The following is a 17,492-nucleotide window of genomic DNA, read 5'->3' as shown; positions in this document are numbered from 1 at the left end:
CCGAAAAGACAAATCTATTATTTGTGTGCTATTTAAAGAAAGAATAATCTAAATCTAAAATCTAAATCTGTACAATATCTAATGGGAGTATTACACTTAATCTTTTAGGTAATAGCCATATTATTTTTAGGTCATCTATACGTCCCTATACACCATTCCCATGGAGACAACATACTTCCAGAACAAAACTTCTTCAGATTTGGCACAGACATTCACTAGGACCTGTGGCTTAACCTCTCAGATTTCAGTGGTCAAAGGTCAAATGTTAAGGTCGCAGTGATGCCACAAAACTTGATTTGGGCCTTGTGAATGAAATATCTGCAGAACTCCTCGAGGGAATCCTTTCAGATGTTTCTTAGATGTCCACTTGGACTCAATGACAGACTGACAAAACTTTGATGGGTCAGAGGTCAGAGTAATGGTGACAAAACAGTTTTTAGCGAGAGCTCAAGCCTTCACACAGCAATTATAACAAATATTAATTTCACACATCTGCTTCATATTTTATGTGACTCTAGTTTAACAGGAATGTTACCTGTGCCAAGCCTGTGTGCCAGAGGCAGACAGGCTTGACAAAGTAATTAATAGTTTAACACGATTTAATGAACTCTACTTAGTAAAGTTGTCACACTCTTAGGTATCAACAAGATCCACTTAAGTTAATTTGTATTTAGTGAACTGTTTATGTTGTTGTAACATTATACTCCACTCTCATTTAAATGTATGTGTTGCTTAATAGTTGTACAGTACATGGTTGCCCATAAAGTTTTTTTTTAGGCTCTTCTCATGAAATGATTGTGACAATGTGATTTATTGTTGATAAAGTGTATATCTTCTTAAATCTTTATTGATTAATCTCTTTCAAACATATCCCTGTGAAAATGTAATCACAATAACATTTATAATAGGAACAAAAAGAAGAATGTGTCTGAAAACAAGATTATTCCAACTTTGTGGGCAACAGTGTATAACAGACTTGACAGTTGTACATGTTTAAAACATATTCATGGATAACGCCTTGAGGTGAGATGAACAACCATCTCATTTTCGAGGGGGTCCAACATAAAACACAAAATAAATACAGTCACAGCAACAGAAAAAATATTTGTAAAGTATATATTTGTTGTTATCTTGTCTGTGAAAACGCTTTTTGATCATTTTCCATATTGAACAGTGCTGTAAGTCAGTGTGTAGTGTGTGTGGGTAAAAAGAGTTAAAGAAAAATGTGGTAGGGATGTGGAAAAATTTTGGCTTAGGCTATTGACCGTGTGATAACATGATTAAAAACATGTCATAGTATATAAATAGGGTTTAAGCATTAAGTCAGTAATGGACCAGGCCAGGATGTAACTCTGGATAAGAATCACCTGCTGTGATGGTAATCTTTAAATAAACCCTCACTCAGCATTTTCCCTGCCTCCTGGGCTCCGGGTGAGCGCACTGGGTTTATACAAAGAGTTGGATTCAACACAGCAGAACATAAGTCACGACTCACGACTGAGATACAGCTCAGACAAAATGACCACGGAACTTGGAAAATGTAAGTGGTCGTCTCGTGGTTCCAAAGCAAGACTTCAGTGGTAAAGAAACTGGACTCTATAAACTGGAAAATGACTGTTTTGCATCAAACACAACAAAACAGGTGTGCTACTGCCAGTATCATGGTGGAGGTTTAGTGTAAACACCACTGTCCACATCTGGCTTTCACAGTTTATGTTCATCTCATGGAAACTGGTGAAACTGTTTAACTTAAAATAACAGTCAACCGTTTCAGCCACATGCTCGACAGCAGAGCTCATACCATCTGCTGGGAGAGATCTCTAAAAATCACTGACATACACTGTCAGTCAGTGAAGCTCAGGAGCATCTGTTTTTGCAAACTGTCCCCAAGAGTTTACTGTAAACCTGGTAAACCTGCCTTTAGTTCCATCAAACACATTGAACTACCTGAGCAAATCATTTTAAGCACGACTGTTAACTGATCTTGTAATGTTGTGATTATATCTTCTATTTTTCAGCAGTTGTAGAAAGCACAACTTACAGTATATGCTGCAAACGCCAACTGCATTCTCAGTGTGTTTTCTCCTTCTTTTGCGAGGCCTTCTTCATTATGATTGGATAAAAAATGTGAGGTCTTATTTATTTATTTGAAGAGTATTCATTTATTTTTATACTATTGCTTCTTCATCTCTCCATCAAGTCGACCCAATCCAATCCATTTTATTTATAGAGCACATTAAAAAACAACCAACAAGTTGACCTAAGTGCTTTACACAGACATAAAAATTAATGAAATCAACATGAGGTAAATAACACAGCAAATAAAAGCAATTAAAAGGGTGAAACATAAGTCTATAAAAACAGCTAGGCTAGGGGCTTGTTTTAACATGAAGGGGCAGGGAGTTCCAGAGTTTGGGGCCAGCAGCGGAAAAAGCAAATCCCCTCTGCCCCTGAGTCTGGTCTGAAGGACCGAGAGGGGACACATAGGGCTTTAAGAGGTCAGTCACATCTTAAAATCAACTCTAAAATGAACTGGGAGCCAGTAAAGCGATGCAAAGACTGAAATGATATGTTCCTGTTCACGTGTACTGCAGCCAAGAGTCGGGGTGCGGCATTTGGACCGGTTGTAGGGGGGAAGTGAGGATTGACTGACAGTCGACTGAAGTGGATGTCTAAAAGCACAGACACACTCTGACATTGCAACGCAACACTGTGGTTGAAGAGTGACATAGAGTGACAGGGAATAAGCCCCACCCCTTTTACAGTCTTTCATATCGGTTTCAATCTGACCCTGTTGTCATGTAGCTAAAAGTCTGGCATGTGCACATCCCAGGGTTCAGACAAGTGTTCCTGTAATAATGGAGATCTACTGGAAAAGTCTTGAAGATCCATCAGTCGATCTCACAATCGACAGGTTGGTGAAGCCCCATCACCTTCACCCTCCCGCTTCCCTTCACTGAAGGTGTCATGCTACGCTGAAGTGTCAGTTCTCCTGGGAGACGCAGCAACTGTGACACATCACTCAACAGCTGACAAGACGCTCACAGTGACACAAACTGTCACCTGAAGACTGAAGAACTACACCTCGTTAGGTTTCTGAAGTTCACGTCAAATGATTGCACTTGACAATCCGAGCGAAAGCAGTGAGCATCATGATATATTCATCAAAGAGGCCACACGCAGCACTTAACACCATATCATCACCACATCTAAAGTGGACAGCTGGACCAGAAACAAACCACGGTGTCAGGACCGGCCCCTTGACATTCTCACCCAGCTCTCTTCACATCTGACATGCTCGCCTCTGGCAGCCATCACAGTCTCTGCATCAAAGTCAGACATTTTCTCCTCATGTCTCATCTCAGTATCAGATCTCCGACGACGACGTCTTATTCGCAACACTTCATATTGTATAACAGCTTTATATGGAACACATGAAATATGCATCAGGTTTTCCAAGGTCGGCACATGTGCCATTTTGGGTTAGCTAAGGTGGAACATGTCTGCCACTGGAGCATGTCTGTGGACTAGACTTTCCAAATCCAGGCAAACCACACACACACACACACGCACAGAGAGACGTGGCATTTACGGGGAAACAAAAAATCCCCCTTTGAACACAACGCTCTCCAGTATTTGAAACATCTCATCATAACATCAGTGTGCAGGCGTGTGCACCATAATATTATAATCATGGTTATTATTCTGATGATATGTGTAATTTGAAATCAGCTATGGGCTTACTGTGCAGTAGCTCCATCTGACCACAACGCACACAGTGCAATGTGTGCAAATGTTAGAACGAAGCAACAAAGAATCTGCTGCAGCTACAAACGCAGCGGCTCAGAAAGTGTCCTGGCCATGAGGCAGGCTGCAGGGAAGAGACTAAATTATGCCCTGTGCAGCATTTTTCACAACCGTAATAGACGCCGTCTTACCACAGGACACTATTTCTGTGTTGTTATGCTATAATCCAGAGTGACACTGAAATTAGTAAAGTTCAAAAGTGCAGCGCGTTGTGCACACATGATAGATCTGTTTTATTGGCAGTGACATCACCGATCATTAGTGGTATTCCCAGGGTCATGCATGGACTCCCTGTGTAGAATTGAATTACTCCATGGTGTGTGTTGTGTGCATTACTTCATGCTCAGGTCGCTACGGAGACTCTTTTTTTTTTAATGGTGCTGACCAGAATGTGTCAGAAAGAAAGCAACAAGTAGATGACAGTGAATTCTTGCTCAGATCCAAACTCCTCTTAACTTATTAAATGTCCTGTGGAATATCTCAACATGTTTTAGACAGATAAGCAGTCATGCATGGCTGCCAGTCGATCAATCTGGCTTTGATGATGCTGTCACTCTTCATCTGGAGCCATCACCAGGTCATAACTTTAAGGTTACAGCTATCTGGTTATAATCTGGTTATAGTGCTTCAAAGACTCAGCCTCAGATGTAATTGGTGTTAATTAGCAAACATTAAATGTATACATGGTAAAAAAAAAAAAATCACATGCTAACCATCTGCATGTGACCATGTGTCCTTGTGACTATGTGTTAGCAGTTAATTCTAGGATTCGTGGGGGCAACGCCACACTGAGGTTTTTGTACATCCAGAAACATAGCGCTGAATAGGAGTTATGCTTCTAGCCATAAATGTTTGTTTGCTATATCTCGTTACTTTTAGCTCACTGTTTGGTCTCCACCAACTCCTTTTTTTTTAAGTATATTTTTGGGCCTTTTTGCCTTTTTATTTGATAGCACAGTGAGATAGACAGGAAAGGGGGAGGCAGAGAGAGGGGGAATGAGATGCAGGAAAGGTCTGCCCGACGCGGGATTCGAACCGGGGACGCCTGCGTGGGCGACCGCTTTAACCACTGAGCCACGCACTGCCCCAAGGTCTCCACCAACTCCTACAGGAAACTTTCAGCTCTTCATCTGATAAACTTCCACTATGTGGTCAGTATGTGGGCCAGGCAGCAGTGAATCACAGGATTTTATCAAAGAAAAGAAAAATGAAATAAATAGGAATAGGAATAAGCAGAAATACATTATAATGCCCCATAGACATAAAGTGCAGCTTCAAATTGGAAAAATGGAAAAAGTTTAGCAAAATCTATTGAAATCCCTCAAAGGTATAAATGTATATTTTAAAAATGAAACATTTCAAATTATACCCAAACATTTCTGAGCAGAAACATCACCGTAGCTTCACATTTAATACGATTTTGTTGCTTCAAGCACCAAAAGAAAATCTGATTCAGTCTTTGATCGGGACATCAAACAGCAGAGCATGAATGACCATGCTCCGCTGTGTGTTGGTCTAAATGCAGATGAGTAGTGTGAGTGCGAGCCTGATGCAGTGGAAGCCTACAGTATAGCACACACACACACACACACACACTGGTATGAGTCAGCAGCACATCCCAGACAATTAGTGGGCACATGACTCCCCGTCCCAGGCAGGAATAATAAAAGTCTGGTGCAGGACCACTGAGTCTTTGCAGGAATTAGTTCAGCAGTGTGACTGTGCACCGTTCCCCTCAGGCCTTTTCTGTGCAGACGTTCACATGATGGATATACAGCATCTCAGTCAACCACAAGACACTATTGTTGTTGTTGTTGTTGTAGTACAGGACTGTGTTTGCCAGCTGCTCACATGCTCCATAAATACTAGTCTGTAGTGGTGTACAGTAGTTGTATATCTGAGCTGTTCTGAAAAACAAGGTCACTCTGGAGGATGGAAAGTTTAGATCAATGAAATGATTTAAAACCATTTAAGGCAGGAGGGAACTCAAACTTACCTAGCAGAGAGCAGAAAAATCTTACAGGTGCAAAGAGAAGCTGAGAGTGATGAGCTTTATCTTCAGGTGTCCATCACTTCATCCCTCATGTGATGTGACTGGGCTCCGAGCCCTGTGCTACAGCAGCAGCCTCCAGCTCTAACAGCACCGAGGAGGACCGAAGCATCCCTGTCTCCGTCCGACGCCCGGATCAAAGTGGGAATGCTCCGCTCCTGCTTGCATAACAATACTCTAGACAGATCCTCTGCTGCAGTTGGTGCCTGTGGATCCGTCTACTTAGCTGGCAGGCGCACGCTCTGACTTGCAAATGGACCTGGCACCGTTCCAGTTCAAATCTCCCTCAACAAAAGTGCTGAGCTAAAAAAAAACTGGGCCATACACCTGGTTAAATACTCATAACCTGCCTCACACTCTGCACTTTCTTGTCTTCCATCTGTCTCTATCTGTCCCGGCGCAGCGTGGCAGGTTGCGTATGCATCTTTTCCGCCCGGCGCTCAATGTCCTGAGTCACAGCCAGAGCCAGTGGACCGGACTGATTTGAATTGTCACTGCATGTTTGTAGTTGGCTGCCTACGGGGCACAGGCTCCCTCAGCACGACCCTCAATGGGAAATCTGGGCCAAAGGAACTCAAGAGGTGTCAGCTCAGGGAAAAAAAAAAAAAAAAGGAATGACAGCAGTGATGATCTGGTGACAGCATGGGCTCACGCTCACTTTTTTCATATAACTCCCACCCCCCCCCCCAAACAAAATTTACATACAAACTGTGACTAAGACACCCTCCCTTTGTTATGCAGGGACAAATATTGCAAAAAAAAAAAGAAAATGACTCAGGCAATCATTTTACAGGGCAGATTATGTGCAGGCTCAGACGGTGCGCCGGATCAAGACCAAATTTAGTGAGTGCCGGGAGCAATGAAACAACAGGAATACTGGTGTGAAGATTCAAGGCAACGGGTGGTGTGATGGTGTCTTATGATATATTCTCTCTTACACATTCTTGGAGTCAGAGCTCTCTGCAGGAAGTTCATGAGTGGAGATTATAGACTTGAGGCAGTTTGGAAATTAGAGCCCTACATCCTCTGTGTTGAGTCACACACAGGAGATGAGTGAGGATTACAGTCAAAGATGGGGGGGGGGTCTGACTGAACATAGAAATACTCAGAAATGTGTAATTAATCTGCATGTGCACACAGAGAGATACTGTATATACACATTCACACACACTAGCTGATCTTGAGAGGTACAAATTGCTATCTGCATTATTAGATCCTGTGCATGAGGGTGAACATAATCGCAGCTTAATTAAAAGGTGCCTGGATAAGAATCAGTGGGTTCACAGTCAGGTACAAACAGCACGAGTGATAGCAAAGTCCCTCATCCCTCACTCTACTCTCGCAGCTTATTAATTGTGCACTTCACACTCTGTTGCTCGCGTGTTCTGCCTCAGTTAATAAACCTCGTCACCTTTTGCTTCAGTTCGTCTTACAGCAACTAGTCTGCACCAGAAGCTGACAGAGAGAGAGAGAGAGGGGAATCAGGGTGTGTCTCAACCTCACTCAGACATTATCTCTGCCTATATGTGACCTCTGCTGACTAATTCATGAAACTGCATCTCTTCCCCTCTCATTATGGCCACGGAGCGCGCATGCCGCAGAGCACATTAAACTCTAGAGTCCGACTGCTGCTTGTTGAATCAGACAGAGGGTCGTGCAGCCAAACCCCCACCTCCTTCCTACCTAAACACAATTATTCCATTTCCTCAGCTGAAATGTAGCAAATCATGTTCACTGGAAGAATGAGGGGTTTTATTTTTGCACCAGGAACCATGCTTATTACATTATATGAAGAATTACGAACACTTTTGGCCACTTGTGTTTGAACAGCTTGCTTTTGATTCCCCACATACAGGCCTGGAAAGGACCCCAGCATTTTATTGCAAAAAAGTTAATTCTAGACGGATTTGTCTCATTTCCCTCAAAACAGTGGGAAAAAAGATTAAGATTAATTCAGACCACGTTACAATTTAATTTGGTTTACTGGTGACCAAATAATACAGCATTCAAACCCATAAAATATTCATCAATTAATCCATAAACTCTATAAAAAGCACTGCTTTTCCAAAATGACTCTCTAAAACCCAAACATATGAATTAATATCAGAGTAGATTAAGAAAACAAACTAATGTTCACATCACAGAAGCTGGAACCTGTGAACTCTTGTCAATTTTGACTTGAATGATTAATCACTTATTGAAAATAGCAGCAGGGTAATTAATAGACTGGTTAATAGACTGATGGTTTCCGCTCCACAGTAAAGTTAAAACACATCTGCAAAAACATGCAGTCTGCATGAGATTTTTTTTTTACCACAAACAAACATGAACCAAAGCATGGACACCAGCCACAGTGGATTAAACACTAAACACCAGAACGCGCAAAAAGCCAAATACACTAAACACACAGACGGCTTAGTTGCCATGCAAACACGTTCTCAGTCGTCTCACCTCCTCCAGCTCTTCTTCTTCCTCACCTGACAACTTGGCAAAGCTTCTGTGGGAAAACGCTGCCAAAACAAGACCATTAGCATGGGAGGACTCCTGGCTTCAGGTCAGTCAGTCAAACGCAACAAGAGTCTGTGCTGAATTCCTCCATGAGACTCCAGTGAGCAATCACCACTCCTCTGTGCAGTGATGGATGGACCACAGCCCAGCCCAGTCCCTGCCTCTTATCTTGCTTTGCCTCTTATCCTCTCCTCTTCCTCTGGAATAAATCCATTGAGTCTCTGTCACACCACTCCCCTCTTCCTCTCTCTTCTCCCTCCCTGTCATGAGCATAATCACATGTGCACATACTACACAACTATCCAAGGGCGGATGTCCACAGAGCAGAAACAGAGGGCTAGTGTTGGCCAATCGCTGGCTATAAATAGGCTTCCTGAGTTCATCATTGTCTCTTCCTATGATGGTGAAGAGCCTAGAGGGCTTGGAGAGAGGGAGGAAGGCAGACCAAGCAGCATCACTCTCTGCTGGCTCTTGCTTCACTCCCTGTATCGACTCCAGGCTCCCTATCAGTTTCACCTTCCCACATCCTCCTCTTCTGGTACCAGACAACCCAGCCATGCTGGAAGTGCTGACATCCATGTTTTATACTATTAAAGAAAACACTAGATGTCTCCTTATTTGGATGAACAGCAGTCTGACTGATTGCTGCACTGAGCAGCGTCCATCCATTTACAGTAATGTAAAGGTCACATGTGTGATGTGTTCTAATAAAGTGTGAAAGACAGGAAGGCTGGACCGGCACAATTGTTGAATGTCACAGGGCACAAGATCACAGGAAAAATGCCAACAATGCCCTTAGCAACAGAGCCTCCATGTGATCACCTCACCCATCCAAGTGTTTCTGCAACACAGCTCAATTAATGATAATAAGATGCATAAACAGGTTTAAAATATATTAGTAATTTAGTATTGTATGGTGTGGTGAAACAATAAAATCCTATTATCGCTGAAAGATTGACTTTAGTAGGTTCAATATAGGACTGACCTTATAAAAATGTATAAATGTTATTAATGTGGTTGTTTAACACTTTATAAATTATGAATTAACAGGTTGTAAGACAGTTTACACATGTTGATTAAAGGGACAACGAGGAGTTTCTATTTGGTTAGAAAAAAGTCTCACGTTAATGTGGATGAATCTGCGCTACCCACACTTGTTAATGTCTCTATCGTTATTTTGTTAATATTGGTGGTGGCAGTTTCTCTACTTTCAGTTTCGTGGCGAGTCATGAGAATAACACCGCCGAATCGCCGTTTATGGTCAGAACTACGATGGTACGTGATCGTCTTTGAACCTCTGACATTAATTATTGATGAATGAAAACATGAGTCTGTCTTGCACCGGTCAAAGAATTTCACGGTGCGCGGAGGCTCATAAATGTAGTGTGAAAACACTTTGCTTTTCCAAAACTCCTGTTGTCCCTTTAAAGCTCCCTATTTGGAAAATGGTTTAAATGCTTACTGCTCACTAATCTTCCCAATGAGTCAGGGGGTCAGAAAACCAGACAGTATCTGCTGTGACCACCAACACATCTCCTTCGCATAGAGTTGATCAGGTTGTTGATTGTGGCCTGTGGAGTGTTGGTCCACTCCTCATGAATGGCTGTGCGAAGTTGTTGTATATGCCGACCCAGAGCATCCCACACGCTGAATGGGTGACCTGTCAGCGGGGAGTATGCTGGCCATGCAAAAATGGGATGTTTTCAGCTTCCAGGAATTGTGTACAGATCCGTGCATTATCATGCTGCAACATGAAGTGATGGTTGTGGATGAATGGCATAACAATGGGCCTCAGGATCCCGTCAAGGTATCTCATTCAAAATGCCAACAATAAAATGCACCTGTGTTGGTTGTCTATAACATTACACCTGCCCATACCATAACTCCACCGCCACCATGGGCCACTTGATCCACAATGTTGACCGCTCATCCACACCATGCCATACACGCTGTCTGCCATCTGCCCTGAACAGTGAAAACCGTGACTCATCCGTGAAGAGAACACCTCTCTATAGTGCCACTCCATCAAACGTGAGCATTTGCCCACTCAAGTCGGTTACGACAACAAACGGCAGTCAGGCCAAGACCCCGATGAGGACGACGAGCATGCAGATGAGCTTCCCTGAGACGGTTTTCTTTCTTTTTTTTCAGTTTGTGCAGAAATTCTTTGGTTATGCAAACCGATTGTTGCGGCAGCTGTCCGGGTGGCTGGTTGGATGTACTGCTAAAGTCTCTGAAACACCTTTGGGGACGGCTTATGGAAGAGAAATGAACATTCAATTCACAGACAACAGCTCTGGTGGACATTCCTGCAGTCAGCATGCCATTGCACGCTCCCTCAAAACTTGCAACATCCGTGGTAGCTATTGTGCTGTGATAAAACTGCGCATTTTAGCATGGCCTTTTACTGTAGCCAGCAAGCCTAATGCACACCTGTGCAATAATCCTGCTGTCTAATCAGCATCTTAATATGCCACACCTGTGAGGTGGAGAAGTGCTCACTAACACAGATCTAGCCTGATTTGTGAACAATGTTCGAGAGAAATAGACCTTTTGTGTACATAGAAAAAGTTTTAGATCTTTGAGTTCAGCTTGTGAAAAATAAGAGCAAAAACAATGTTGCATTTATATTTTTAACTGTAAATAAAATATAATAACTGCATTATTATTATCATTACAGTCATATGCCATTGGTCCTGTCCTAAATCCTGTATTAGGATAATTTTAGTGTGAAGTGGTGTTCTTTCGTGTTTTCACAGTTAAACTCATTGCTGCCAGATCAGCCACATGCAGAACAAGTGTCATGTGACTGTTTCTCATTGACCTGTTGCTCTGAGTCACACAGCTCATTTAACCCACAGAGTGAGAGAGAACATCCCAGTGTTTCAGCAGAAACACCTTGTAAGGCAGCAGCCACAGAGTTTCTCCTCAGACCGGCAAGATTTACAGGCAGGAAACTAGAGATATCACTGCTGCTCATATTTTCTCTCTTTATCAATGGCTGCTGGAGACAGAGGATCATCAGCAGGGAGCATGTGCATGTTAAGGAGTCATTTCACCCTGATATACAGTATCGACCCCCCCTCCCTGAGGACAAACAGAAAACACACTGCAGGAAATATCATGAGAAAATGTCACGTGTGGTTGAGAGCAGGCATCAGTCACAAAAACTGTCATCAGGTTCATCGGCTTACTGCTTAACAAAACATAATTATTGTCTCATGTCAACTACAGCCATGAATATAATTCCTACGAATATGAGGAGGTTTTTTTAGAGTCATGTGACCTCAGGGCAACAGATCACGTTTCACTCGCTAAAGACCAAACACAGAAAACACAGTGAAAGATGGCTGCAGCACAGATCTGGCAGAGCAACATCACGGTGCCTGACAGGACGGACAGGACAATATAATTTAATCAATACACATCTAAAAAATAACTACTGTCACAACTACTGTTGATGAAATGTGGATGAAAATATGTGCAATTTAAAGCTGAAGGTCAGCACTGAAACTATCATGTTAAAAAGAAAAGCCAACACAACCATGCCCAACCTAACACTTTAAAGGGATAGTTCAACATTTTGGCAAATCCCTATAGTTTTAGGAGTAGGTTCATTACCTGTAATTGTCGGTGCAAGCTATTTTTAGAACGGCGGAGCAGAGCCGTGAGCTGCTCAGAGCTATGCTACGGAGCTCGGGATTTCTTGGTTTCCCTCATCAGACTAAATACACAATCCAACAACTCCAAAGCGAGGCAAACACAGAGACTACTTGCTGAAAAACTGCCCCGATGGAAACATGTATCAGCCGTTTTGCATGAATTTACCTCAAAAACAACTCTGTCTCGTAACGTTCCATTATTATCTCATAGAATGTGCAGGTCACAACTTGTCCACAAGAGTGTTTTGGAGTTTCTGGATTGTGTATTTGATGAGTTTGATGAGGGAAATCAAGAAATCCCATGAGCCTCCGTAGCATAGCTCTGAGCAGCTCACGGCTCTGCTCCGCCGTTCTAAAAAGCTTACACTGACAATTAAAGGTAACAAATCTACTCCTAAAACTATAGGGATTATGGCAATGGGCCAGTTTGCCAAAATGTTGAACTATCCCTTTAAGACTTGATATTCCAATAATGAATAAACTGCTATAAAGGAGAAGAAGAGTCTGTTGAGTTGTTGTTTCTACTGACCATGCAATCTGAGTATTCAGAGGGAAATGTAAATCTTTGAAACACAATGGGGGACAATCCTAAGTGAAGTGAACTTTCCCTGTTGTTCACTTGTCAATTTGTCTGCAGTGGGGCAGTAGGCGCTGTGCAGCAATGGGGAGCTAAAAGAACACAGTGTAACAGACGTAGAGCAAGCAACACAGCAAAACAACCAAAAGCATAAATACATGAATAAAAATCTCTTTGCTCTAACTGAACAGATGTATCACTTCCTAGTTCCTCCACAGTCTCCTGTACTGGGGCTGTCTCTCACTTGTCAGTTTCTTTGCATGAAAGCATTTGCCAAACGAGTAAGTGGAAATGGAAATGGTTTAATCATTCGCAGATTTGGTGATGTCGTGCTGCTGTGTGTTATTCTTGGTCCTCAAAACTCAGACCAGTTACCTCTTGTTACCATTGAGGGTCGCCAGTGTGCAGAGTGACCTTAGTGTGTTACTGTTCCTGTTTCGTAATTTTACCATATAGGGCAGTTTTGATTGCATGAAGATTAAAATAATATATTATCTCTATTCCATCTCAAACCTGTCCATCTCTCACCATCCTCCCATTCTCTACATTTCACTCCCTCTTTCTGTCTCTGTGTCCCGACTCCTCCCTCAGTCCTCCACTCAGCCTCACTCACTTCTCCTCATCAGACAAGTGTCTCTTCTCCACTCACTCGTCTCCTGTTGTCATAAACCAGCCACAGAGAGGAGCAGCCCTTCACCTCACCTCAGGTAAGAGACCAATTTAAACTGAAGTTTCTGATGAGACCATAGGAAACTGTAATGATTTTTAGAAAGAACTTACATTGATGTTCTAAAAATTGGAAGTTCTGGGGTTGATGGTCAGAGACGATTTGCGGGTTAAAATAAAGTAAAGAGGCTAAACGTTAAAGTTGGAAAACATCCTGTTATTGTTCTGGATCACAGGAACGACTCCAGACAGGAAATAACCCTGAAAAGGTGTCACTGCTTTGCTGAGAATAAGTTTTATATCTAAAGAAAACGCCTAAACATTTCTGTCATCACTCTCGGTTGAAAAACAAGGCTCGTTTTATGGCCACTTATTTTTAAGATTGTTTAATGAATAGTCACTAAATGTGTGTTGTGTGGTCTGCTGGGTTTGTCTGAGGTCAGGGTTGCTCAAATGTGATTACAAAATAAAATGCAGGGAATTTCCTGTTTATCCAAAGCGATCTAGTTGATTACGGACTGTGTGTGGATGAGAGCTGCCAGATGACGCATCTCAAACATAACATGACACTTGTCACCAAGTCCTTTAACCTCTGAAACTCAGAGCTGACACTAGTGTAGTGTCTACACAGGGCATAGTCTGATGTCATGTGCTCTGCATGAGGTAGTCCAGTCATATCAGAGAAAGTATTTTGCATTTTATGATCAGGTCCTTTAGATATCCACTGATGCCAACAGGCGTAGGCAAGAAGAGGCAGAGAAACACCAGTGTATCATAGCAAACTGGGGCTTCTCCTTTTATAGGTTTTGTTGTACGTAGCCTCAAGTGTTGCAGATGGCCTCTGTCTGCAAAGCAGCTCTGAACGTTGTATAGTCAGTGAATGAGAAATGTACACAAGCCGCTCTCCCTCCGTGCTCACAGGATGCCTTTCGGAGGAGGAAACAAGTGCGGCTGCTGCCAGAAAACCGTCTACTTTGCTGAGGAAGTGCAGTGCGAGGGGAAGAGCTGGCATAAATCCTGTTTTCTGTGCAGTAAGTATTTCAGTTCTCAGGTAATCTGCTTTATTTGTCCACTGACTCCCGTAATAAGTGGGAAATCACGAGAAGTGCCAGGGAGGAATGCGGGGTATTTGGCGTCGGGGGTAGGAAAGTGAGCATCCGCAGGTTTTCGCTCAGACATCTGAGTCCTTATTTGGGTCCAGCAGAAACGTGACGAAGGCTTGGTCTTCCTTATATGGCAGAGGAAGGTAGGGGCAACTCCCCCCTCCCCTTGGGCACAGTCCAGTATTTATCTGAAGCCTATAAAGCTCATAGTGAGTATGCCATTTTCCTCAGTCAAACGTCACACATAGCTGGGGGTTAAGTCACAACTAAACATCTGTGAAGAAAAGTTTCTGACTAAATAGGGAAAAAAGTAGATGGACCATATTATTGCATGTAATTTGTTTGTTTTTTTTCCTCTGTTGCAAGTGGTCTGTAAGAAGAACCTCGACAGCACAACAGTGGCTGTTCACGTGGACGAGATCTACTGTAAATCCTGCTACGGCAAGAAATATGGGCCAAAGGGCTACGGCTTCGGAGGTGGAGCCGGCACTCTGAGCATGGACACAGGAGAGGGTCTTGGAATCAGACCTGAAGTGTGAGCGAAACATCACTTCCTCCTGTTGCTTTCACTGTAGATCCATGCCAAAGAACATTTTTACGATGTATTTTCAAAACAGCAGAACCAAAGTATCCACATAGTAACTCTTTCTCCCTCTGTTGACTTCCCATTCCCGCCAAAATAAAAGCTCTGATTCTTGTTGACAGACAAGCTCCTCATCGCCCCACCAACAACCCCAACGCCTCCAAGTTTGCCCAGAAAGCAGGAGGCTCCGACGTGTGTCCCCGATGTGGCAGAACAGTGTACGCAGCCGAAAAGGTTATTGGAGGAGGAAATGTAAGGAAGATCTAATGCACTGACTTCTAAATTCAACATATTTCATGCAATTACATTTGTTCTGTTAGTTTATGCCCTGTATATTTCATATTTTACTGTGTGCTGAAGGCTGCCTTGAGAGGTGCCTATAAATAAATTGTATTATTATTTATTCAGTTAATAGTGGGCAACTACTCTGTTCTTTGTACATTTTTGAAATAAACCTATCTCACTGCTCTCTCTCCTCAGTCCTGGCATAAGGCATGCTTTCGTTGTGCCAAATGCGGCAAAGGGCTGGAGTCCACGACCGTCGCTGATCGGGATGGGGAGATCTACTGTAAAGGTGAAACAGTTTGTGAAACAATCATTCACTTTGGACAGAAATATCATATGTTATATATTATACAACTATTATTTTTGATGCAGAAAAGCCAAACCTTCGATAAATCCAATATATCTAAAATTGTAGGATATGTTGATTTTTATTTAAATCTTTCGGCAATGTGGAGATGTTTCCCTCACCTTTATGTGTATTTTTCACTATTTTGTGATATTTCATTGATCATTCATGTATTCGATCATTAGTTCGGAACTTCGTAAAACTAGATCATTCTTATTCTTGTTTGATGAGCCGGGATCATGACTGTGCAGGGTGCACAACTTCCGTTGTACATGCATGTATACAGTACATGTTAATTATCTTAAAAATGGGCAAAACAGCCTCCTCATAAAATGCAAGCATCATGTTGACTTAAAACATTGCAGTTTGATATTCAGTGCACTCCTCCTCCTCCTAGTTGTTTTGTGAGATACAGCTTTATTTACTTTGAGTAGAGTCTAAGCTCAGCTGGCAGTGCAGAAGCAGTTTTTGTGAATTACTAAAGACAGAGGCTGAAGAGGTCAGTAGACCCTCTGACCTTTTGCCATTTCAAAGTAAAACACAAAACTCTTTCATAGTTCAAGTTGGTCACTTCCATGGGATTCAACAAACCAACCAGCATCAGTAAACATCCATTCTTTTGATACTGTGCATCTGTAAATCAAGATTTTACTCAGGAGTGAAAACACAGGACTTATCCACAGTGTTTCTGATTCACTGTCACTTCATTCACAGGTTGCTACGCAAAGAACTTCGGTCCCAAGGGCTTTGGCTTCGGTCAGGGAGCCGGAGCTCTGGCTCACTCCCAGTGAAGCCCGAGGCTTCGGCCCACCTCAGACCCATATCTGGTCGGCTCTGATAACATCGCTTTGAGGATCCTCCGAGGATGGCCATCCATTTTTTAGGTTACTCACAGCAGCTACAGGCAAAAAGGAACGATAAACGCACACTGCACACAGCTTTTTCTTGCTTATGTGTTGCATTAAATTCTGGTGTGTCATTTTCTACCCTCAAAAAGATTTCAGGCTAAAGATTTAAAATACACTGAGGGCTAACTCTGTTTGGATGTGCAGACTGGGGCATTCACAGCCTCACATCAAGCTTCATTTAAGTCAGGATAAAGCCTTCTTCACTGCCTTACTTATCAAATATTGTACATACCATCTTAAAATACGCATCATTGCTGAAACACAAAATAAATATTGAGCAACAAAAACAACGGATGTTTTTCTCATTCGCTGTGATGGAACGTTTTGTTTTTACACAACTGTCATTGTGTTTTTGTCATTTGGATCTGATGGAATCTGTGTGGTGCGTTGTTGGGTGTGTTTGTGGTGGTGTGTGATCATCCTCGCACAGAGCAAAGTGCCAGCTGCTGTGGTGAACAACGGAGTCGCAGTGCTCAGCCCCGTCTCTGCCTGAGCCGAGGAGCTGGCACACAGACCGGAGTGCCAGGCAGCTGTGGTGGTGCAGGGCAGTAGTGTTGGTGTGGTGGAGGGAGGAGGAGGGCAGCTGTTTGCTTTGGCGCCGACGGCAACATGTGTGAGTCGGTCACACAGCAAAAACAGGGCTGAAATCCAGGATGAAAGGATGAAAGTATTACTACACTCAATACCTCAGGATCTTCTTCCAGAGCTTTAAAGTGGTCAGACTGAAGATAAATAGGAGGAACTAAAACCTATTTCATCTCTGGCATCTTCAAATAGACTTAATGTTTGCTCTAAATGTCCCAATATTTACTGCACAGATTACTGTGAGTGTTTCATACCTTTTTCCCACCAGAGGGTAGCAGAGAGACCTGGTCATGGACAACATGATCATTTCTATATTTAACCATAAGTACAACAATTAAAAATCAATTAAAGAGCATGTTTAACACTAGAACTTCCAACAATGCAGTACCTCCTAGAACCGCGATGAGGTCAT

The 17,492-nt window shown here is 42.6% G+C and overlaps 2 protein-coding genes across 2 annotated transcripts in view; one reads left to right on the top strand and one right to left on the bottom strand.

Moving 5' to 3' along the window:
* nav1b (neuron navigator 1b) overlaps positions 1–17,492 on the bottom strand; it is a 98,813-nt gene that overhangs the window by 71,434 nt on the left and 9,887 nt on the right. The window lies entirely within an intron of this gene.
* csrp1b (cysteine and glycine-rich protein 1b) lies at positions 13,229–16,785 on the top strand. The gene is made up of 6 exons (XM_085777037.1): positions 13,229–13,311; positions 14,192–14,301; positions 14,740–14,908; positions 15,079–15,208; positions 15,437–15,530; positions 16,302–16,785. Exons 2-6 carry the CDS (start codon positions 14,193–14,195, stop codon positions 16,376–16,378), a joined length of 579 nt encoding a protein of 192 aa, XP_085633163.1. The 5' UTR covers positions 13,229–13,311; position 14,192; the 3' UTR covers positions 16,379–16,785.

Source organism: Trachurus japonicus, chromosome 5 (genome assembly GCF_045865225.1).
Source record: "Trachurus japonicus isolate A0001 chromosome 5, Traja_1.0".
Taxonomy (NCBI): domain Eukaryota; kingdom Metazoa; phylum Chordata; class Actinopteri; order Carangiformes; family Carangidae; genus Trachurus; species Trachurus japonicus.
Note: the sequence above shows the minus strand (reverse complement) of the source record. Positions and strands in the feature narration are given on the sequence as shown.